General features: G+C 37.5%; 1 protein-coding gene across 17 annotated transcripts in view; it reads right to left on the minus strand.

Annotated features, from left to right (window-relative positions):
• Window positions 1-24,129, minus strand: part of PCM1 (pericentriolar material 1) — an 85,376-nt gene extending 61,247 nt beyond the window's left edge. For 7 of the 17 annotated variants that reach the window (XM_043454061.1, XM_043454057.1, XM_043454053.1 and 4 more), the window contains exons 1-10: window positions 23,723-24,122; window positions 22,044-22,114; window positions 13,210-13,327; window positions 10,076-10,321; window positions 8,794-9,063; window positions 7,717-7,887; window positions 7,412-7,528; window positions 5,737-5,925; window positions 1,173-1,350; window positions 916-1,005 (exon numbers count right to left, since the gene is read on the minus strand). In XM_043454061.1, the coding sequence (XP_043309996.1) occupies window positions 916-1,005; window positions 1,173-1,350; window positions 5,737-5,925; window positions 7,412-7,528; window positions 7,717-7,887; window positions 8,794-9,063; window positions 10,076-10,321; window positions 13,210-13,305 (1,357 nt within the window). In that variant the 5' untranslated portion in view covers window positions 13,306-13,327; window positions 22,044-22,114; window positions 23,723-24,122. Of the gene's footprint in view, window positions 1-915; window positions 1,006-1,172; window positions 1,351-5,736; window positions 5,926-7,411; window positions 7,529-7,716; window positions 7,888-8,793; window positions 9,064-10,075; window positions 10,322-13,209; window positions 13,328-14,670; window positions 14,732-22,043; window positions 22,115-23,722 lie in introns of all 17 variants that reach the window. The other 10 variants (XM_043454065.1, XM_043454068.1, XM_043454067.1 and 7 more) reach the window with 8 other exon arrangements.
• Between the last annotated feature and the right edge of the window lie 1,299 nt (window positions 24,130-25,428).

A 25,428-nucleotide genomic window follows, 5' to 3' on the forward strand; every position in this document is an offset into this window, starting at 1 on the left:
CAAGAGTAAAACTGTCTTCAATCATTAACCTAAAATTCTTTTTGAACTAGTACAAAAAATAAATTCAAATTTAAATTCCTGTCCATTCTCCTCTTGGTCCCAGACTCATAACAGTACAGTAAAAAAAAGAAAAAAAAAATTACCTGCTTACTACAAGGGAAAAATAGGGATGAAGATTTGCATAATTATAATTGTATACTATACCATATATACACAACTATATATATATGGTATATTCTATACTATATATAATTACTATGAAAGAGTAAGTTAACTTACAAGTCATAAAAATTTCCTATGAAAATGGAAAATTAAATTATGAACAACAGTGATCAGAAGGTTGAGCCAATGGGCTCGGTGTAGACAGCATGATAAACTGAATAACAACAGCATAACTTCAGTAAGAACCTAAAATGGAGAGCCCACAGGAGATAAATTATTATTAGACTGGGACAACACACTACTACAAATTAGACCTAGTTTTCCTGAGTTCTAAAAAGTAACAATTTGTTTTTGACTTACTGAGAAATTAACACTTAGGTTTGAAGGTAAGGAGAAGAACTATAAGGTTAGATTCAATACCAAAGAACTCAATACTATTTCCATCTAAGTGATACAGGACTCTGAGGGAAGAAGGAAGAAAGGAAAGAACCTTTCTGAGTCTCAGGGAGACTGGATAGGATACAAATTTAGTTCAAAGGAACTAGTGCATACAATTGGGTACCTTACGGATACAATAGTGAAGCTAAAGAAGCTTACATTTATCCACTGCCTCACTCAAAGTTTTAACCCTTCCTTGGCAGGCAAGCAAAGTATAGCAATCCTAGCTGAATTAAGTACAAAACACAAAAATAAAAGCAACAAGAACCCTATCAATCTGAGGTGCAAAAACAAAACGACAGCCCGTCCCATTACCTCTTATGGGTGCTCTCTGATGCAGAGGCGAACGAGCCGGCTGTCTGCCTGGCGCAGTATGATGGCCAGGAGCTATCTCTGCAACCTTTTCTGCATAACGGGAGAAAAGCACAGGACAGAGTAAGCCTTACATGTAGGTTTCTAAACTAGGCAACAATCCTAGATCTGATTATATAACCACCAGCATCTACCTTGCAATCCTATCATTGCTTACTGGGCCTTACTTATAAAAACAACATCCTAAGACAGCAGCATACCAGAATCATCCATCACAGCTATAGCTTGCTCGGCTTTATGCTGCAGGGCCAGGAGAGCAGCTTGTCGTCCCTGCAGAGCTCTCAGCTGCTCCTGCTGCTGTAACATCCTTTTTAATAAATCATGTTGTTTCTTCAAATTTTCTATCTCTTCCATAGGCTCCTGCTGAGGATCTCTGGCCTGAAAAATAAGACCAACAACACTTATATCTATTAAAATCTATGCTCATGAGTCAACTATCAATGGTAAAATACAAACATAGATAATAAACCTGTACTACATATACAACCCTAGATACAGACTTGAAAGGGAAAAAAAGAAAATGATGACACAGAGACAGCCTGTCATGTTAAGAATCAGGTAATTAAGTAATTTCAAGGTAAAAGACCATATGCATAGACTTAGCATGAAGAATTAACAAAAGGAAAATAAAGGAAGAGGCTTACAAAAAGAAAAACGGTCAAGAAGGCAAAAGGAGCTACACACAGAAACACAGACACATGCACATGTGCACGCATGTGCACACACACACACAAAAGAATGAGATCCAAGTCTTATAGAAAAGGAGAAGCACATTATACCAGGTTAATGCCCCAAAAGTAGCCCTGAAAAAGCCCAGACCAAAAAAATGTTCTGCCCCATTCCTACAAGGGATGTTTAAACCCAAAAAAACCAACAGAAAATTTGTTAAATTTTTATTTGATTTTTAAAATGCATTTTTATTTGATTGTCTGATGTGAAAGGCTTTAATTTACTTGTATCACTTCATATAAACATACAATAAAGAAAAATGCTTTTTTCTTTTAAAAGATGCTCCTTTAGATGAGTCTGAGAACACAAATTACTTTGAAATTCCCCCTAAGAGATAGCATTTTGCCTAAAAGAGGAACAGACTGAATAAGTGTCAATTATAAAGAACTAGAAAATTTTAACTATTAATCTTCAACCCATTCAAATGTAACTCAACCAGAAATATTATGGTCAATTAATCAGAGACAAATTTAAGTGCAACTTGGAAACAATAAAATTTTAAGTCAAATTATGCACGAAATTATACCATAATGGTATTTTTCATCATTGATTTGCCTTTTAAAATTTTTATATCTTAAAAGTGTAATGATTTTACCTAATATTTACATAAAGTAATTCTATCAGCTTAAAAACAGTCAATTTTAAATTTGTATTGCTATCAAATTTTTGTTGGGGTTATTTATAGACTTTAAATGAATGACCTCCCTTGGCCCTGACTGAAGTTACCAAGAAGAATAAAGAAGCTCAATGATCTCTTTGGAAAATAAAAATGCACTGATCTGTTTTCCCTATGTACATTTAATTCCAGGAGAAATTAAGGAGAACACAAATGGCTCTAGAGAAGTTTCCTTCTGGGTGACATTCCTTATCAATACTTTGCAAAAAATTCTTCTCTTTACCTCCCCAAGGAGAACTCATCGGTAATCTGAGTCAGAATGAGTAACCATGTAACTTAGCAAGCAATAAAAGTACATGGCTCAGAATTAAGAACTCAGAGAAATGAAGATCAAATAATAAGTAGAAGACTGCAGTCAGAATTTTTGATGAATGTATCAGAGAAGCCAGGTCAGTGCTCTATCTATCATGAACATGGAAGAGAAATAACACATCTTGGTTAAGCTACTATTTCCTGGAGAATTCCCAGTAAACTGAACCCATTTTCAAATCAACAATTTACTCAGTTCTCTCCCATCCAACACAAGTGGAGTTACTCTGTTAACATTACATTCATTCCTATAAAAAGTCATCTTAGTTGCTCAATTCAAGATTGTTTACATCTTGTAAAATAATTTGAAAGGTGAGAGAAAACTATGAATCTGAGATAGCAAGTCATCTCAGATTTGATCCAAATTAATTTCATCGAAAAGTCAAAGGGAAAGTCACTCAGTCATGTCCGACTCTTTGCAACCCCATGGTCTATACAGTCCATGGAATTCTCCAGGCCAGAATACTGGAGTGAGTAGCCTTTGCCTTCTCCAGGGGATCTTCCCAACCCAGGGATCAAACCCAGATCTTAAACCCAGGTCTCCCGCATTGCAGGCAGATTCTTTACCAGCTGAGCCACAAGGGAAGCAATTTCATCAAAGTCACTGGTAAAATATAAACCAGATGCAATTAGGTACGGATTTCAATTGGAAAGGCTCAGAGAAATATCTCCAGATTGACATTAATCAAATAGTCCAACAAAGCATCAATGGTAAATAACTAAGAAAAGAAACATTACACATATTAAGACAAAAATTCATCTAGGAAAAAAAAAATCAAGAATCCACTATCTCCATCTAATTCATAATTTCCTCATCTCTTAAAATTAGATTAACTTTAAAGAATTTACTAAACAATTTAATATTAAGGTTTCTTACCCAAATTACATCCTTAGCTTATGTCTTAAGTACTGAGAACTATCTCTGAAGAAACATAATCTGGCTTGGGAGACAAATCTAGCCCACATGAAATAATCAGAAATGATAAAAAAAATAATAATAATAGCAAAAAATGGGTAGATGGCATTTTGAAAAGCTTATGAATTCTCTAAGAAGTGAGATTAAGTGTGGGGAGAAGATGAGTGTGGGAAAACAATGAAAGCATTCTGGGAAGGCTTTTTAAAAAAATTATGCAATGATATGTCTATAAAATATTTCAAGAAATAGACTCTGCCCTTGTAGGCAACTCAAGAATATCAATTATTTCCTATTAAGCTGCAATTCACAAGGTTGCTTTAAGCTTGGAACCTCCGTTAAGACACCGTTTTTCCCCTAATCTTGTAACAGAATACTACATTTTGAAAGATGTTAAAGAGGGAATGAAGGAAGGTGGGGGGGTGGACAACAGGTTCTGAATAGCAGAGAAAGGATAAAGACAGTCAGTGGGAATTAGGATTTTTTTTTTAAAGAAACTGAAATCACTTTATGAACAGAGTACTGACAGAACTACCATAGGATGGCCCTAAGAATCAAAAGATTAAAAAGAAGCAAATTAAAATAAACTCCAAAAAAGAAGTTCAAGAGGAAAAAAAAAAAAAGTTCAAGAGAAAATCATATTCATTTATAAGGTCATTATTCAAAGAAACTTAAAAACAGAACAATAGCTTTTAAAAGCAAACATAATGCCTTAAGGAAAAAAGCTAGCAGATACTATGCTATAGTAATTGTCAACTCAAGTTCTGCTTGTTGCTATTCAAAGACTTCAGAAGAAAGGAACATTAAGTTCTAAATGATATCTATTTTCCCCCATTCACCTTTTCTCCTCCAATGCTACTAGTTTTAAAAATAAGCAGCTACTTTACTCTTCTGTTGAACATTTTATAGTAAGATCACTATGTTGTTGCTGTTTAGTGGCTAAGTCGAGTCCAACTCTTTTGCGACTCCTTGGACTGTAGTCCGCCAGGCTCCTCTGTCTATGGGATTCTCCAAGCAAGAATACCAGAGTGGGTTGCCATTTCCTTCTCCAGAGGATCTTCCCGATCCAGGGATCAAACCTCTGTCGCCTGCACTGGCAGGCACATTCTCTACCTCTGAGCTAACAGGGAAGCTCAGCGGGTTTGAAACCATATCTTCAAAACCTTGGGGGAGGTGGGGTGGGACACCAAAATAACTAGAGGTTAAGTTCAGTCATTTTAATTTTTTTTAGTCACTTTTAAACAGCCACAAGAAATATAAATGTTATGTACATAACATAACAGAGAAAGACTAATCCTAGGTAGTAAGCTAGTAAGAAAACATATGAAATTGGTCTTATCTATACTCAATTATTAAAACAGTACTGTACTCTGTCAAATGGATAGGAGCACTTTTACAAATGCTATTTTTTATTCAAACTGTTTTAAGTGGAGCTACACAAATAGTTGTCTTCAAACCCTTCCTGAATGTCTTGATGCAAATCATTGAAAATTTCTAAAGAAAGAACATTTAGAGCAAACACTGGAGAAAAAAGGAGCAAAAACATTAGGAAACAAGCGCTAATAAAATATTTTCCTAAAAAAAAAAAAAAGAAGGGAAGGGATTTCCAACGGGAAGAAAAATATAAACCAAAAACACTATAAAAATATTTCATTCTTAAAAAAAAAAAAAAAAAAACAGGAAAGGTAACAGCGTGGTCCATTTTTTCTCTCTTTAATCAATGACTAAGGAAATAAGAAAGGATTTTAAAATATCATTTTAATCCATAGACACAAATATTAGAAACAAAAGGCAACTAATGATCAGCATTTAAGAATGTGTTATATTTTGAGCTTTTTCTCAATAGCAAAAACAAAAAGGAAAATGGATTAAGTTTCAAGTCCTTTGTTAATGCAAATTAAAAACAGCTACCACACATAGTCCACGGAGAGGAGACTAAGAAAGCAGAAAAGAAGAAAAACAGTAAGGGATTTTTACCAATGCATTTTACTAATGCAAATTACTGTACAACTAACCATGTTAATAACATACAAATTTAAAAGTTATGGCAACAACAGAAGAGCAAATAAGGAAGAGGAAATATGAACAAAAGAGGTGCTCATTTAGAGGGTTCCCAAGTTAATATTATAAAGTATACCTTTGAGGGAAATCCACGTTTTCGGCTACATTTCCTATTAGGCCTCAGCTCCCTGTCATTCTGAGGAGGTCTGTCACCTTCCCCTTTTGGACTTGTAGTAACGTCAATGTCTGAAACCTGTTCTTGTGAAGCTGAATTCCCTAGTTTGTCCTCAATGCACGGCCGAATTCTCAGACTAAAAGATGCCTGCTTTATTAAATAGTGTAGCATATTAATTTCTTAATACAAACTCCTGTTTAACATACAAGCCAGCCTTGTAAATAAATATAAAAATTTACCAGTCCATGATTTAGAAAATTAATCCACCTTCTCCCCAAGTGGCAATAAAACTTTAGACTTTTAAATTCCCATAGACTAGACTATTGGCTTATTCTAAATAAGTATCATTTCTTAGGCAATTTCCAAGCTATACAACAATCACTGAAGTATATTTTAACATTTACTGTATGTTACTGATTTTCAAAATGTCCTGATTTTATGCTATGAAAGAAAGTCTCATCTTGGTGAACACTATACACACTAGCATATACAGATAAACTATTATAATCAATTATATCACTTCCCACCCTTCTCAAACACAATTCCTTTATGCACATGCCCCCACCCTTCATTTCTGCTAGAATGAAATGTGAGAAAGAAATTATTCCCACACACTACTGTAAACAGAAAAACAATTTTCCCACAGTAGACTGCATTCTTCAACAACCGTTTGGATCAAGCCCTCTGAGCACCTCCTGGTGAAAATAATGGGAGAGAAAAAAAAAATTCAAGTTTCCTCTTCGAATCAGGAAGGGCAAGGATGAGAAAGGAGGCAGATAAGAAACTATGCAGGGCAATGCTGAAAGGAAACAAACCCTCAAATTCCTAATGCTGGCTAGAAATTGGGAACATACCTCAGAAACAAACGATACACATGGTCTATCCTTTCACAAGAAAGGCATTACTGACTAGAGGGTTTCAAGTTTACTAATGCATTGTTATAGGTGCAGTTGCTAAAATTAAAATGTTTACAAGTATACTAGTTTCATACTACCTTTTATGAAGTGCATTTTACAAATCTTGCCTCAAAGTTCTGAAAATTTCTGATTATTTTCCCAAAAGACAGTATTTTGATACATCTCATTTTGCAAAGTTAAAATTTATATACTTTCCTCACTAAATAAATCCCAAAGTAAATGCTAACCTGTCCCATTTTCAACTCAGTTTATCAGCCGCCTGGTTTGGCTTCAGTTCTACACTAGCCTGACAAATGTAAATCCTAACAGCCTTCAAATGGGTCCTCAATGGCAGAGAAACTTGGGAGGCTTTGCCAAAAGATGACATGCCAAGCAATGATACTGTCCTCATGACTAGTACATCTAAAATGAATTTTAACTCTTCCAATGCCTCTTAAAATGAGCAAAGCTGTGCTTAACAATACAAATGAGGAAACCCAGGTTTTCGCAAGCTGAAGACCAGAAATTATTAATCAACCATTAAAACTACTTTTATGTTAATAAAGAAAACTTTTAAATTTCCACGTTCAAAAAGAATATATACAGCATTAACAATCTGAGGGTTTCTTCCCTGAGACAAATTTTTCATTAAGGAATGCCTACAAAAGTATTATTGTGAAAAATAAGGGGAAAGTTTGTATCTTCATTTCCAGCACTTTAATTACTAAAAAGCTGCTTACCGTGGCATCTGAAGCCTCAGACCGCACATCTATGTTTAGCGATGTGCTCTCAGCTACAGAACCAGATCCCACAGCTGAATCTATAGTCCGAACATCCTCCTCCTCATTTTCTCTAGCCTGAAATATTTTAGTGGTATAAATCATACAACTATTAAAAAGGGCAATAAAATGTTACAAGGGACGGCACGATTTTTTTAAAATATATTAACTCCTCTGGGGTGGCAATCACAATGTCATTACCATAGGTACACACTGATGTACTACAAAAATCACTCAGTACATTATGTAAAAGGTTCAAAACTTACAAGAATTTTCTGGAGAAATTTCATATATGACTTTTCTTGTTCTTTAAGGTGATCTATTAGATGAGTGAGGCGCTCAACATTAGCAGATCTTTCATTTTTCTCTACAAGGTCTTCCCTCATGGAACTAGCTTTAGTAATATAATCACGAATCTGAACAAGCCTGCTTACAATCTGCAGGGGAGATATTGGGGGGGATGGGGGGACATGAAAATAAACAGGATGTTAAAATGAGCATAATTTATTGAACAGCAACAACTTTATAGATTTTAATTTCAAATAACCAAAGATACTGCTAGGTTTATTGTATGAATTCATACATGCAAAAGATCTGAACCAAATTTACAATTTAATCAAAACTTAATAGGCAATACTAACAACTCCTATTTCTATTAATTTCAAAATTAGTTTTAATTTACATTACTTGAAAACTTCACTTTATAAAACTGCATATTAAACTTTTATATAAATTCTTCTAGTGTTTCTTTATAAATTTTAAAAATTAAAATACTTTTAAAAGAGTTATCTTTTCAAATGAATTATATAATCATTTAAAGAAATTTCTACAACAATTAATCACATTACTCCAACTTCTCTTTACTAAAAATTAACAATACAGCATTTCACAGGTGAACAGAAAGTCTTAATTCACCTGACTATGCCACTTCTACAATCATTTTTGTAAAAAGACATTTACACAGTTTTGAATAAACCTGACAGGATTAATGAGCAAAAGTTAAGGAAGTACTTTGCGTGCAAGGTCGCTTCAGTCGTGTCCAACTCTTCGCAACCCTACGGCCTGTAGCCCGCCAGGCCCCTCTTGTCTAAGGTATTCTACAGGCAAGAACACTGGATGGGTTGCCATGCCCTCTTCCAGGCGATCTTTCCGACCCAGGCATCAAACCCTTGTCCTTCATGACTCCTGCACTGGCAGGTGGATTCGTCACCACTAGTGCCACATGGGAAACCTGGGAAGTACCTTAATTCTACCTAACTGAAATTCCTAAGTGTATAAGTATTTTTTAAAATCTTCACACTTCTACTCTGAGATTTATGAAATAATAAAAGAAATATTATCACCTGGCTGCTCTCCATTGCAGGCTCTCCTCTTCCATCTTCTTCAGAGACTTGACAGTTTTGCAAAAGGTCATTACTTAAAGCAGAAGCAAACAACTCTTTACACTGTGCTGATCCAATCATTTCTCTCTTTTGAGGACTTACAGTGGGATCTTTGCTCTTGTTAGTATTAATCTGCATAGGCAAAAAGTTGAAGGGCTTTCGGTTCTCACTAAGCTGACGTTTGTTGTTAGCAGCTGTTGCTCTACCTTGAGAATCACTTCCAATGCTTCTCTATACATGAAAGAAAAACCAAATCCCACAAACATTAATCTTTCAAAATTAAAAAAAAAATCCAATGTTCTTAGTCAGCTTCACCATCAGATAATGATTCAGGAGGTATATATAAAAGATCTGTCATAAGACTCAGCGCAGCTTCAGACCTACAAAATTCTTTCAGAAAAATACCAAATTCAATTATCACGTCCTATTCCTCACTCTGTCAGAGACAACTGAAATGATGGCTATGAGCAAGACTATTCTAAATAAAGTAGTAGGATTATGAACCATATTTATAACTCAGATTGCTAGTCATACTTGATCACAGAATATAACATAGGCTTTGGACCTAATGAATCAATGTTGATTAATACAAACATTAACATAAAGATGTGTCAACGTGAAGCACTATCTGATAAATCATTTAACTTAGTGCCCGGCATACAGTAACTGTTCAATAATTGATACAAAGGTGACTAAATGATACATGATCATCACCGTCATCATACCAGACTGGAATCTATCTTTATGCATATTTAGGGAAACTTTATCACGTAAAGATCAGACAATAAAATGTGAAGAGTTCATTTTCACTTCTACTTGCTTTTAGTTCTAAACTTGACTTCGGTGATTATAAATACAAATAACGGTTTTATTCTAAACTTGAGATAATAGCACATTCCACACTTAGCCAATGATAAAATATTCTAAACTGGATCTTCTCTTTTGCTTAACAGCTATCTTACCCAGTTAGTAGCATGCAAATTTTAGTTTCAAAATAAAATCATTTAAGCCAGCCAAACACTGTAATAATAAAGTTCTGAAAAACCTGTCCTCAGCAAGTTTAGAAATAAGGACTTTGTTGCCTTCCAAAGAACACAGTACCATCACCACTGATTAACATTCTTTCCATATGCACAGAAACTAAGAAAAAGAAATAAACAGTTCAATTTCATTAAGACAAATGATTTATCTATGGCAAGTACTTTCCATAGTCATAACTTGATTTGTAAAATAATTTACAAACCTGATCTAAATCACTGAAGTTTATCCGCTGTTTGAGTTTTTCTAGTTCTGCCTGCTCGGGAACAGACATCTGAGTCACGTATCTACTATGTGGAAACGTCAGTGAAGTCTTTGTTCTTCGTCTTCCAACTCCTGGCGATGACTCCGGAGAAATATCATTAGTTACCCTTTTATCACTTTCTACACCAAATTTTCTCTTATTCTTTTCTGATGACCTATTTGCCTTCTTCTGCTGGCCGCCCCAATCCTTTAAAAAAGTAAAGGCAAATGTTAATCTGGCCTCTATCAAATCAGGAAAATATTTTGGTATGCTTTAAAATTTTTGGTCTTTAAGTTAGAAATGACAAAACATTTTTCACATAAATACATAGTCTTAGAGACAATTACTTACCTGCATTAGCCCATTTTCCCTCTACTACATGTAGTCTAAATTTTATTAAACTGTGCTGAAATTATTTTAATTATTCAGAAAATAACTACTTCCCTATAATGAATCATTAACAAATACCCAACCTCTAACCCTAGCATCAGTCTAAATATTTTCAGAAGCATTTTTAAAAATGGTTCCTTACTATTTATAAATTGATTGGTGAAATAAAATTATAGATACCTTCACTGGTCTCCTTTAAAATCAACATGTATAGGTAGACAGATCAGGAATCAACTTGTGTTCTAAAGCAATTACTGTTACCTGAAGAAATGCTCCACTGTGTGATTCTAGGCAATTTATTTAACCTTCATAAATCTGTTTCCTAATCTCTAAAATAGTGTCACCTTTAAAATACAATTTAAAATAACATATATAAAACATCCAGCACAGTGCCTAGCATGTAGTAAGCAATAGATGCTAACTACTATTATTTTCTATAGGGAACAATAATGTACTATATGATAAAGTCTGATATGAAATGATTAAAAAAATATGGCAGAAAGCAAAGAACTAAAGAGCCTCTTGATTAAAGTGAAAGACGAGCTTTAACCGGGGTGGGAGTGCGATGACACGTGCAACTCTCGAGACAGCAGATTCTGAGCTAGCATCCACCGCCTCTAGCCAGGAAAGTCAGGAGTAAAGGCAGCCCTTTGTTCCAAGGGCCCCATCGGGTTCGGATGACTTGGGACGCCACATCACTGGAAGCGGCAGTCCAGAGAAGGAATTTTTGAGATGAAGGTCGCTGGGTCCCACCCCTTTCCTGCGGGGTTTCCCTTTCCTGTCCTTAAGCGCACCCTCCCCGGTCCCTTGCCTCAGCCCTGCGAGCCTGGGCTGCAGACGGCGCCCCGACTCCCTACTCCTCCCTTTGGCCGGGCTCGGGGCGATCGCCCTCCTCTGGTGGGGCTCCCCGCTCCCCGAAGCCGGCTACTTTGCGCGGCCCCAGCTCGAGTTAATAAACAGTTAAGTTTGGAAGACTCAGCAGACACGTTGAGGGGGAGTTACCCAAAAAAATTAAAAAATAAAAAAATAAAGTGAAAGACGAGAGTGAAAAAGTTGGGTTAAAGCTCAACATTCAGAAAACTAAGATCATGGCATCTGGTCCCATCACTTCATGGCAAATAGCGCAAACAGTGGGGAAGACTGGGGAAACAGTGCAAACAGTAACAAACTTTATTTTTGGGGGCTCCAAAATCACTGTAGATGGTGACTGCCAACCATGAAATTAAAAGATGCCTACTCCTTGGAAGAAAAAGTTATGACCAACCTAGACAGCATATTAAAAAGCAGAGACATTACTTTGCCAACAAACGTCCGTCTAGTCAAGGCTATGGTTTTTCCAGTAGTCATGTATGGATGTGAGAGTTGGACTATAACGAAAGCCGAGCACCAAAGAATTGATGCTTTTGAACTGTGGTGTTGGGGAAGACCCTTGAGAGTCCCTTGGACTGCAAGGAGATCCAACCAGTCCATCCTAAAGGAGATCAGTCCTGAATATTCATTGGAAGGACTGGTGCTAAAGCTGAAGCTCCAGTACTTGGCCACCTGATGGGAAGAGCTGACTCATTTGAAAAGACCCTGATGCTGGGAAAGACTGAAGGCAGGAAGAGAAGGGGACAGAGGATGAGATGGTTGGATGGTATCACCGACTCAGTGGACATGAGTTTGAGTTAACTCCGGGAGTTGGTGATGGACAGGCAGGCCTGGCGTGCTGCAGTCCACTGGGTCGCAAAAAGTCTGACACAACTAAGCGACTAAACTGAACGTTTTACCAGAAAATGTGTTTATTTACTTAGCTATATTCACATAACACATTCAAAAGTTCTGTAAATTCCCACCTTATCCATATTGGAAGAATGTTTTAGTTTTACTTTACTAACACCTTTTGGGATATTTTTCTCTTTTGTAACAAAACTTCCTTCTCTACACACTGTCCCTCCAGCCCAATTCACATGTGGGTATTCCTACCAACCTCCTGTTCTACTGCTGCTGCTAAGTCACTTTAGTCATGTCTGACTCTGTGCGACCCCACAGACGGCAGCCCACCAGGCTCCTCTCTCCATGGGATTCTCCAGGCAAGAACACTGGAGTGGGTTGCCATATCCTTCTCCAATCCTGTTCTACTTACCCCACCCAATCTTGGCCACAGGTGACTGGAAAAGAGATGCATACCTAATACAAGTTAGGATAATCATACTTTAAAATTTCAAATTGTAACTAACAGATAACTAGTCAGTCTACAACAGCAGCGTAACTGAAAACTTTAGAAGGAAGGGGCAGCCACAGTATATCACATGGACCAGACGAGAGAGAAAACTGGTCTGTGAAAATAAAGTTGGGTTAAGTAGAGACACTCAGAAGCAAAGAGTTAGCAAAGTGAAAAAATAATTCTTGACAACTTTCTGATTGCTTTTTCTAGTCCCTTCCTAAAACCCAGCTATATTCCTTTATCTTATTTTCCTTAAAACATCTTTATATTCTTATAACAAATCTCCTTTTCAGTTTAAGCTAACTCAAGTTGATATGTTACGTGCAAACAAAAATGTCTTCAACTAATATACCAAATAGCCCAGGGTCATTTAATATATTGGCCAGCAAGAAATACTGTGTCTACATAGTTTCAATGAGGATGACTTGGCTAAGTCAGAGGAAAGTGGCATTTTAACATCAGTAGCCAACAACACACCATCAATAATAAGATATCTTACCATATTGTTGAGTCGGTCATCAACACTCTCATTGCTCCAGTTTGGTAAATCCTGATCATTCACACCTTCTTCAAAAGGACCTCCTCCTGTGGCCATACTGGCTTTTACAATTAATCTTCTGCAAAACAAGTCAAGACTAACTTTTTAACACATAAACTGTAATATTGAAATCATTCCATGAAGCTTAGCAATAGAAACAAGTATCAGAAAAGCTGATTTTATGAAATAAAAGAGGCACCGTCAACCACACACAAAATGATTTAGCTGCCACAGGCATAGTTTGTTTAGCATGCATTCAGTAGCTGAAGTGATAGGGAGAGGAAGGAAAAAACCTTGGAATATCCACTCTTTCTGCAGGCTTGCATCCTTTAAGGTTACTCAATTTAATTTATTTGACACAATCCAAAAAGGTAAAGAGGTAGGAAAAAGTTAACTGGATGTAAATGACATCACTTATAATAGCGATAAAAAGTAAAATTATCTAGGAATAATATAATTTTGCCCTATGTAAAGACACATTATTTTCTAAATTGAAGTACAGTTGATTTACAATGTTGTGCTTATTTCTGCTATACAGCAAAGTAATTCAGTTAAACACATACAAGAAGCACTATTAAACTCTATAAAAAAACGCGAGAGAAAATGTGAGTAAGTGGAAAAACATACTATCTCCCTTGATGAGAAGACTAAACATTTTTTCTGAATTTTAGACTTAATTAAATACCCACTGGGATTCTTGGAATTTGACAGAACAATTCTAAAAACCATCTGGAAGAACAAACAAGTTAGAAAAAAATTACCTGAAAAATAAAAGCAAGAGTTGCTGTAGTGGTCAAGAGAGTAAAAAACTAAACCCAAGATATTCAACCACATTAAGTATCTATCAGCACCACTCAAAAAGAAAATTCTCAAATACACCCAATTCAAAATATTTAATGACAAAAATTAACTATAGCTAACATCAATTTTGTTTACTATATGCCAAGTGCTAATGCTAAACATTTTATGTGTTTATCATTTAACCTTTGCAATAACTGAGTGGTAAAAGATGATTCAATTGATGGGACAATTTGTTAACAATGTCAAAAAAAGTTTATTTAAAGCTTTAACAGACTTCCTAAACTAGGATTCATCATCTTAAACACAAAACACAGAAAAATGATTTCAGTGACTATTTTCTCAATTCTCCCAAGGATGGCACATACCCAGTACCATTCCAGACACACAGAAGAATTAATTCATAGTAAACAACAGATGCCTTAGAGCATTAGAGCTTAATTCCCCCTCAGATGAAAAAGACTGCCTTACACCATAAATCAAGATACTATCCAGTAGATTAAAAATAGATGAATAAGATTAAAGAGTCAAAAGACAAGAAAAAAGAATGAGCTTTAAAAATAGAGATTTTACTAATTTGGAATGTGGAAATAAAAAGGAATATATTCAACCAATTTTACTCACGCACAAGTGAATCCTATGTATACTGAGAATAAATAGTAAATGACAAGCTGGGAAAAAAAATCTGAAAGAAATATGAAGTATATAATTAATATCTTTACTATATTAAAAAATGCTTGCATGAAAGCAGCTGTTGGTTACGGGGTAGGAATGTGATTTTTGCTCTTTACCTTATATATTTTCAGCAATATTTTACAACATTTTTTACACTAGAAATCTATTTAAGAACTCTGCAAAATAACTGATACTCATAAAGAGGTATGTCCATTAATTTCCTCTTTCATACTCGTTAGTGTTTGCATACACACTGAGGAAACCAGATCTGAAAGAGACACGTGCACCCCAATGTTCATCGCAGCACTGTTTATAATAGCCAGGACATGGAAGCAACCTAGATGCCCATCAGCAGATGAATGGATAAGGAAGCTGTGGTACATATACACCATGGAATATTACTCAGCCGTCAAAAAGAATTCATTTGAACCAGTCCTAATGAGATGGATGAAACTGGAGCCCCTTATACAGAGTGAAGTAAGCCAGAAAGATAAAGAACATTACAGCATACTAACACATATATATGGAATTTAGAAAGATGGTAACGATAACCCTATATGCAAAACAGAAAAAGAGACACAGAAATACAGAACAGACTTTTGAACTCTGTGGGAGAAGGTGAGGGTGGGATGTTTCAAAAGAACAGCATGTATACTATCTATGGTGAAACAGATCACCAGCCCAGGTGGGATGCATGAGACAAGTGCTCGGGCCTGGTGCACTGGGAAGACCCAGAGGAATCGGGTGGAGAGGGAGGTGGGAGGGGGGATCGGGATGGGGAATAAGTGTAAATCTATGGCTGATTCATATCAATGTATGACAAAACCCACTGAAATGTTGTGAAGTAATTAGCCTCCAACTAATAAAAAAATTAAAAAAAACACACACACACACACACACACACACACAAAAAAAAAGAGGTATGTCCAGTGAACTGACTCATTTAAATGAAACATTTTACAACTACCTTTTTCTAAGATGCACTGATGTAATTTGTAATATTAAAGAATAAGAGCTCAAAAAAATACATAAGCAATAGAGATGAAAACAATACCTAACATTACAAAAGTAATTTATCTTAAAGTGGCGATTAGAAGAGAAATTACTAAAATATTTAAATAAAAACTCTTACCAATTTTTTGGTAAAATACAGTATGTTGCATTTTCTATCAGTAGAGTAATAATAAAGTAAATTTACTTTAAGATAAATTAAAAATACATTCAAAGAGATGTTTTGTACTCATTTTTTTATTATGATGAATTCCTCCTAAAATGAGCTTTTCCTAAGGAGCTAGTGATAAGCTAAGGACTTTGAACACAACTTTCTAAAACAATTTAAAACATACATTAAAATTAGTCTGGGGAAAATATATCAACTATTTCTTAAAAATCATTTTTAAAGACCATTTACTAAATAAAGTCTACAAAGTTTATATACAACTTTGTCTACTTGTGATTGACTTAAGATGATATTGAGTATTTATAACTCAGTAATAATGATACCAAATGGTTGAGAAGGCATACTCCTACAGAAGTAAAATTATCAGCATGAAGCTACTGAAGTTATTGACTGTGGATCCATTCTCAGTGTATTCAGCTGATTTCTCTATGGGAGTAGCTATCTCACCCTATAACAGGTAGAAAACAAAGGCAAGTCATTTCTTTCTTATGTTAACCTCTTTAACCTCTTCAAAGTCACCTCGAAAACTACTGATATCTACCCTCAATTTTATTCTGTAAACACATTAATATAATTTATATAGTTTTTGATTATGTTATGATTATTATTATAAACTATTATTTGTACAGAAAGACTTTTAATAATCAAAACACCAAGTGTGTAAGAAAAGAGGACCAATGCGAGGAAGATTTTTATGGCGGAATCAATATGGCTTAGCGACTATAATGAAGTGGGAGACAAGGCAGGGAGAAAGGAGTTAAAGGATGACCCCTGGGTTTCTAGCTTGAAAACAGGGTATATGATGATACATTTAAAGTAATTTGAAAAGAAACACATTTCCGTTAATGAGAGAAAAAGATGAACTCAGTTTTAGAGACATTTGAGATATCTATCGCATACCCAATTAAATCTGTCCAGTGGGCAAACAGCCATCTCTCAGAAGTGAAATCTAGGCTACAGAGATGTGCAAATCATCAATTCATAAAAGAATGTAAAGTGGAACAGAAGGCTCATGGAGAAGATAAAGAGTAAGAGAAGACTAAACCTGGAAGGACATAGATATTTAAAAAAGGAAAAGAACACTTAGAAGGTACAGAAAGACAAGAGGGAAACCAAAACCAGGAGAATGTATCAACAACGGGGAGAAGTGTGTAAAGAAGGCGGGTATGATAAGAATGCCAAGTATTACTTTATCATATAAACAAACTAGTGAGAAGTGTCCATCTGGATTTAGCAACAAGGCGGTTACTGACAACCTTGGTAAAAATCAATTCCATAACCGAAATGCATTTATTGATGGGGAAGAGAAAAAAATTAAAGGAAGTCATTAGGTGATTTTTTTCAAAACACCATTCCATGAAGGAAAGCAGGCAGAGAAGGTGAAGTAGAAATATTCCTTAAAATGGAGGTATCTTACATATGGTAATGTACAGGTTTCAATGCTACTCTCTCAAATCATCCCACCCTCTCCCTTCCCCCACTGTATCCAAAAGTCTGTTTCCTTTGGGGCCCTGCAAATAGGATCATCAGTATTATCTTTCTAGATTCCATATATTCGCATTAAGATATGATATGTCTTTCTCTTTCTGACTCACTTCACTCTGTGTAATAGACTCTAGGTTTGTACACCTCAGTAGAACTGACTCAAATGCGTTCTGTATGACGCAGGGAACCCAAAGATGACGCTCTGTGACAACCTAGAGGGGTGGGAGGAGACATATGTATACCAATGGCTGATTCATACTGATGTATGGCAGAAACCAACACAATATTGTAATTATCCTTGCAATTAAAAATAAAATTTAAAAAAAATACTAATAAAACTGATAAATATATATATAACCGGGGGGGGGGGGGGGGGGAGGGAGGTATCTTGAGTACATTTAAAATTTGCCAGGACAGCACTCATAGAGGGAGACAAAGATGCAACTGTGTGTGGTCTCTGAAAAACTGGGAACGACTGGGATCTAGGGTTTAAGAAACATGATTAGCATTAGATAGGCAAAAGAACACCTCTTTCACTGAAATGAAAGAAAGAAACGATAGAATTGGATACAGGCTAGTTAGCAGATTTGGTGGTGGGAAGTTGAAAGAGTCTGTTAATTGCCGTGAAGTAAAATGGATTGCTCGGTAAATATGTGAGGGTAAGATGTCTGAGCGGCTGGGGAAGTGTGACGAGCAGCACTAAGGGCTCAGATGAGAGCAGAGAACATTCACTGTTAGCACTAATACAACACTAATCTGCAGTTTCCACTTTTTTCCCCAGAAGTGCTCATCAGCCTTGATATAAAGCAGCGGATTCCACTGAATCCGTCCAAGGTTGGGATTTTGCCAGGCAGGTTTAATAGAAAAACAATGAGATGGAAAAGCTGAAGCCACTGGAAAATAATTAGCACAAGTGATGGATGACCGTGTGTGAAGAAGAATGGAGATAAAATTCTTTTACTTCAAACAAGCACTTTCATCTACCCTATGACCTACTAAAGTAAGTTGAAACTATTATTTATAAGTTTCATTTTGCTATTTTTGACAGTCTTATTTGGTTTCCTCATCTTACAAAGATATGAAATGCAAAAATACCATGGCAATTTACAAGCTACTTTCAGTGACTGATCTTTCTGAAGAAAATCCTGTTGTAGGAATCTTACTATAAGTATTACAGATATCTAAGTAGAATATCACAGTATTAATTACCATGAAAATACCCATGACTGATTAAAGTTACCTTTGAAATAAAAATACAAATTAATCAAGAAAAGAAAAACTTATTTTTCCTAAAATCTTTAAAATTCAGATATTATTTCTCAAATGGTATTAAATGACTCCTAAGTGTCTTTGGAAATATCTTACATCTCAACTGACATTTGTAAACCAAGGTTTTAGAAATTCTCATCAAAATAAAGGATTTCCCTGGTGGCTCAGGGGGGTAAAGAATTCACCTGCTAACGCAAGAGATGCAGATTTGATCCCTGGGTTGGGAAGATTCCCTGGAGGAGGGCATGGCAACCCACTCAAACATCCTTGCCTAGAGAATCCCATGGATGGAAGAGCCTGGCAGGCTACAATCCATGGGGTAGAAAAGAACCGGACGCAACTAAGTATATCCAAATAAAACACTGTAGAATGTATACATATATATATATATATATTTTTTTTTTTTAATATTTGCTTAGAGTCACAAAATAACCAGGGCTGGTATCTCATATTATCTGCACAAGTTTTCTAAAGATCGAATTAGCTGGCCTTTTTCTTTTACTAATTATATAAAGGAAATATCCAGTATACTCTTTTGAAAGCCTTAACATAGTACACAACCATCCTAGGCACTTTTAATGGAAACTTAGAAGAAAACACATAAGTTTCTGGCATTATGTGTTGTTTAGTTTCATTTGATGAATTTCTCAATTTCTTCTCTGTACCTAAAAACCATATAGATCTTTTTCCATAGTTCTTTGAGCTTGACACTTACTAAAAATTTCAGTAATTCTTTTAGAACTTAAGGTATCTCTATATAATTACTCTTTTTAGTATATGTGCTGCCGAAGCGAGCACATAATTACTCTCTTTTTAAAAAAACAAAAGCTCTTTAGGTATTAGGGGGAAAAGGATGAACAGACTGCAATACAACACTCAATTTGAATCAATACAAATTTGATTAGACCTCACTATGTACCAAATACTACACTGGGTCTATCTTAAGGTACAGTTACTCTGTGTAGAATGTTTCCACACCAAGAAAATTTAATATAGCCTCGCTCTCTAAAAAAGCAAATGAGAACCCTGAAGTCAACTAAATTCGGCTTGTTAAAACTTCTCCCTCTCTACAGTTTATATTTGAAATCTGTCACTTCCTTGTCATTGATTACATATACCTCCCTAGGCAAATCTATACATCCTCCTATAACCAATCCCAAACTTCAATGCCATTCCATCCCATACTCTCTACTAGTAACAGCTCTTCCTGTGATTCCTTTCCACTGGACCATTACAAACTCACTCCCTATACATCCTCTATCTATTCTGAAACATTCCTCCTACTTCTTTGGCTTCAATAAAATCCCAAACCACTCTGAAAGCACTATTTCCTTAGAAATCCTTTCTAAAAGACGTTACTCTTCCTAGTCTCTCAGATTCATGGGGAAAGAATATCATTTACAGACTATTCTTATTTGACAATGCTTGACCTTCCTCTTTTAAACACGTTAACCAACAAAAGCACCACTCTATCTTGGGTACCATTTCCTACTGTTCACCCCAAGACATCTTACACTTTTAACTGGCTTGTGGTTTTCACTCTCCACGTCACTCTCTGCTTCCATGACCTGAACATTTGTGATGATTTTTCTAAGACTCTGACCTCAGTTACAACATCCATTTCGTCTGCTCTATCCCAATATTATTTCTACTCTGGACAGATAATTTGTTCAACATCCTAAAGTTCTGAAATACCTCTTTCTGAACCTAAGTCCTTGCATCCTGTTTTGCCTCACCTGCACATTCCTGCTGAACTTGAACTTACCCCTTGGCTCTGCTGAATACCTCCTGTCCCTTGATCATTTCTCTTTCCAAGAATCCATTCACCCCTCACTTTCTTCCTTAACCCAAGAATGCTACTTCCAAAAATGCCTTGCTAGCATCCGTGGCCTCCTCATCAATTTGCCTATTTTATCAACTCAATTCTGCATAAACCTCATTACTCATTCTTTCTGTTTGTTCTCTCAAAACTGTCAAATACTTATAAAATGGCATTGACTCTGTCCACTATTAAGGTATACTACACACTGACACTTTAAAATGTAGGTTTACTCCTTGAGGTAAGGCACTTTATCTGTTTTGCTCACTGTTCTATCTCTAGTACTTTGTAGCCATGAACTCACACACTGTACACACTCAGTTAAATTTGTAAGATGAGTGTACTGCTATGTTACCGTGTTACCCTTTTCTGGCTTCTTAATAAATTCCCTAGTGTGATGCCGAACACTTTCTATTTTTTCCAAATCTCACATACATTTACCTCTTTTCCAACAAATGGCCAAATCTCCTATTGAGAAAACCAAGGTCTTTTAAAGCGAGTTTAACTCAACTGCTTTGTATTCTTATTCTATTTTATCCATCTTCGCTAAAGTGTTAAAAGGAGAATTATTTGTGACTGATTTTGTAACTTTTTATTTTACCAAATACTCCAGTGCTAAAGACTCTAAAATACAGATGTATATCTGACATTTCCTCTGAGTTCTATTCTTCTTGTCTTATTCTGTTATAGTCTTTCAACTAACAGAAAAAGATACCAAGAAGTACAATTAAGATATAAATCAATGGCCAATCTATATTCTTATGACAACCCATTGCATAAGTGTGTTGAAGATTTGTCTGCTTTCCTAGAAAGCAAGGATATAGTCATCATATTTTGAGAATTAAGCTGTCTTTAAAATTTTAACAGGAGAATTAAATTTTCTGAAATCTTTAAAAAAGAGAGTAACTATTGCTAAAATGGTTCTAACAAAAATTTCTTCTAATCCTCAGGGTGAGGATTAATTTCTAAACTGTCCTTAACAAATAATTTCTTAACTTTCCCTCAGTGAACTTACATTGACTTCTTCCTGCTGGTCAGAGAGTATCTTTATGTAGCCAGCATTTGTGTATAGAAATGCCCTATGCATAGAAACTAAAGTTTAAAGTAAGTTTAGACAACTGAAACTAACAAACTTCAATCAACAGTATACATAATAAGCTCAAAAAGTAGAGGAGTTTGGGAATAAAAAATAAAAACAGCCAATTATTAGAAAAGTTGTACCAGACGACTTAAGAGTAAATCAATTTGGAACAAGAGGCTATCCAAATAGTTGCTACAGGAAACATTCGAACTCAAATGAGCAGATGAAGAAACTCTATGAAGACAAAGACATTTTAAGAAGTATTACATAAACTATCATAGCATCTAATAATTACGTATGACATGGCTCTTTTCAAACAGAAGTATGAAGACAGACCAAAGTGGCACTCCAAAAAGCAGGGCAAACAGGGCAGCAAACCTAGACCATTCGTTTACTACAGGCACTAGTATTTTATAACAGTATTCAGCATCAAGTCATCTTCAAATATAATACAAAAGCCAATAACATATACAATGATGTCAAATTACCTGTTTAAAATCTAGCTTTCGTAGCTCAGAAACGGCTCCCTTCCTGCTTCACAGTTCAAAGCTGTTGTGTGCTTATGATCAAAAAAAAAAAAAAATCATTTTAGCCCATTTCACTGTGATGTACAGAATACCAAGTACTATTTATAATCTAAAGTGTGCTCAGAAAATCAACGGAAAAGGAAAAATCCAATTAATCAATATTTTAAATTCAACCTACTTTCAACCTTTAAGAAAACAAGGCGATAAACAGGTTTAAATCCTCCAAACCTGTTAAGAGTCTACCAAACAGCACTGCGATACCTTAATATCCACTTGGGAATACAATGAAATTATAATGTAAAAACACTATAATGCAATCATTATACAGATTTCTCCATCAATGTTAACGCCAAAGATTACTCTTCAGATTGACCAAGTCATTACCTTCCTGTCACGCAAAACTATTCCAGAACTTTGCATCCCCGTTGATGAGAACATCTTTATTTAAAAGCTAGCTACTTCATTAAAAAATAACCCTGTCGCTACAGAAACGCAAGTTTTACATTTCAGTTCAAAAACTCAGAATTCTAATGGTTTCCTGCGGCTCTATATGGGAAGGTGTTAGGGAAAGAAAGGAGCAGGTGCTCCCGCAGCTTTACACCACCACCCACTCCAGTAACCAGAGAATAGCACAAGGCGGAGTCTGGAAGGCAGTTACGGGGCGGGGGTGGAAGGGGCGCCCAGAAACCCCGCTTCTTCCAGCGTCAAAACACGATCCATCACCCGTAGAGCCGCCGCCACAGACCTCGAATTGGTCCAAAAAAAAAAAAAAAGAAAATTATTTTTCAGATAGGATGAGCTCTAGAGGAATGAGCCGCGGGGCTTAAAAGTTTGGAGGCCCCGCCTCCCCAGCGGGGCCTACGACCTAATCCCCAAACACTCGTTTCTGCAGAGCAAGCAACGTTCCTCGAATCCATTTGGCACTAGTATTTCCCTCACCCGGGGCCCATCCAAACTGGACCTGCAGTAAGGGATGGCGAAGGGGCGCCGCGGGAGGGCGGAGGGAAGCGCGGTAAAATTAGCATTCGCCTCGCCAGTAGGAACCCCAAAGTCAGGAACGCCTCCCCCGGCCCTTCAGCTCTAAAAACGCCCGGGACGGCCTAAGTCCTGCTGCTCACGGCCCAACCCCAAAGTAGCATCGCTCCTCACCCGCTCTTCTCCACTCCAAATTCTGGAGCTCGAGAGCCCCACGGAACGGAATTTGGGGAGTAGGGTAGAAGAGGCGCAGATTATGGCCCACTAAGGCCCCTTGCTATGGAAAACGAGACCCCCCCCCAAACAAACCGTAGCCCCCACTCCACTTCCTCCACTCGCGAGGGACATTCCTGGAGCGCCCGAGTCCCCACGGCGGTCTCCTCCCCGGGGCCAGCAAGAGGGGCGGGGAGGCAAGCAGGGGGTCCTGCAGTCGCCGACGCGTCCCTAGATGCTCACCCCGAGATCAGCATCGCTCGGCCCGGGGGAAGGGGCAATCGGCCCATCCAGAGGGACGGGAAGCAAGCAGCAAGGCGCCCCAGGAGCCCCACCAGAGGCGTGGGCCCGAGGCCAGGCTCTCCAGGATCAAGTGTCCCAGGGCCGTTGCTCTCCCGCCCCGGCGCCGCGCTGCCCTCGGTTGCCAAGGGCTGGGAACGCGCAGGCATTACCTGTAAACGAAGCAGCCGCTCCTGCCAAGGGCGGAGTAGCGGTCAGCCCCACCACGACCCGCCACCGGCAGCGGGCCGCCCTTAGAGACCGCAGCAGGGAGAAGCCCCAAGTTCCCTGGCTGCTTAAGGGCCCAATGGCCGCCTCCTCTACCTCAGCTCCTCAGCGTCAACCGCCGCAACCACCGCCATCTTAGGATCTCATTGTGGTGGGAGAAGAGGGGCGGGGGGACTGCAGAGGGGGCAACGCGCCGGGAGACATGCGCCGTCTCCTCGGCAACGGCCGCGCGGGGGCGAAACTCGCCCTGGCGGGAGCCGCAGTGCGATCCGCGCGCTAGACCGGAGTCATGTGACCCGCTGGAGTCGGTGGTGTCACCTCTCTCTCCGGAGCCCGGTGTCGAGTCCACAAACGAACCACCAGAAACTACATATCCCAGAATGCCAGGTCGCTCTCGGGTTACACGCGCCCGCTTGTTCGCCCCGAGGGATGTGACTACGAATCCCAGTATGCTCTGCGCTTCCGGCTCCTCCAAGAGGAGGCGAGGCCTCTGAGGAAGTGGTTGGAGACCCGCCTTGGCAGATGGAAAACGAGCGGAGGCGCGTTCCGGGTTTCCTTGCCGGGGGAGTGCCAGGCCCTGGAAGTGCCGGAAGAAGGAGAGAGACCAGAAACTGGGGTCGCTCTCCACCCGTGTGTGGGTCCGGAAGGGATGGAACCAAAAGGGCCTTTACAGTAAAGTCTGGGCCTAATTTTACACCTGAGGAGATAAACCCACGCAAGTTTATTAGCCGAAATCGTCCAGTTGGTCAGTGGGAGCATCATCAGTCAGTAATTAATGCCAGCTTGAATTCATGCCTTGCTGGACTTAGAAGAGCCAGATGATTTTCATCAAAATTGAATCTCAAGAAGTGTTATCTGAAACTATAGTTTCTGAATTTCCCTGTGTATATATTCTCTTCTCTCATCAGCGACCCTGTTAAGGTTAGTAATATATTGACAGGTTCTCTCCTAAACCCCCCAAATGCGGTAAAGTGATAATTAAGGTCTTTGATGTGGCTAACTGAAAGCTTTAAACACTGCTCAACTTTTCTTGCTTGCGAGAGCATTTTATTTTTCGACAGTTTGCAGTTGCGGGATAGTTTTGTTTTAAACAAAATAAACGTAGGAGGAATGAAGAATACACATCTGAGTTCCAAGAGCAAATTGTTCTGTCACCAATAAAAATTGTTCGCAAAACCGCTTAGTAGAACTGCATGTCAATACATAATTTAGATAAATAAAGCCCTTCCTGCTACTGTAATTTGCAACTGAATCTAGGTTCAGTTTCAGTGCAGTGATCCTTGACACTTCGTTATACATTTTTAAGTACTTCTTTTACTATTTAGGTAACAAAAACTTAGTCCCGGCCCTTTGAGAGGTATTTTATTGAATGATGCAGAAATAAGGTATGATGTAAATAAATTCTTTTTTATAAGAAAACAAAGTGCTATGGGAACTCACACCACCGATGGGGTAATGGATTAGGTATTTACTCTAGTCCACTAAGACCTTGGGCAAGTTAACCTTTCTGAGCTTCAGTTGCCCCATCCATGAAATGAGGGACAAGAGTTAGTAACGTTGCCTACCTTGGAAGGATTTTTTTATTTCCCCCCCTTAAGGTAATGTTAATTCTGTACTGGACACTGGTTCCAGCATTTCATCTGTTGTAATT

Source organism: Cervus canadensis, chromosome 31, assembly GCF_019320065.1.
Source record: "Cervus canadensis isolate Bull #8, Minnesota chromosome 31, ASM1932006v1, whole genome shotgun sequence".
NCBI lineage: Eukaryota > Metazoa > Chordata > Mammalia > Artiodactyla > Cervidae > Cervus > Cervus canadensis.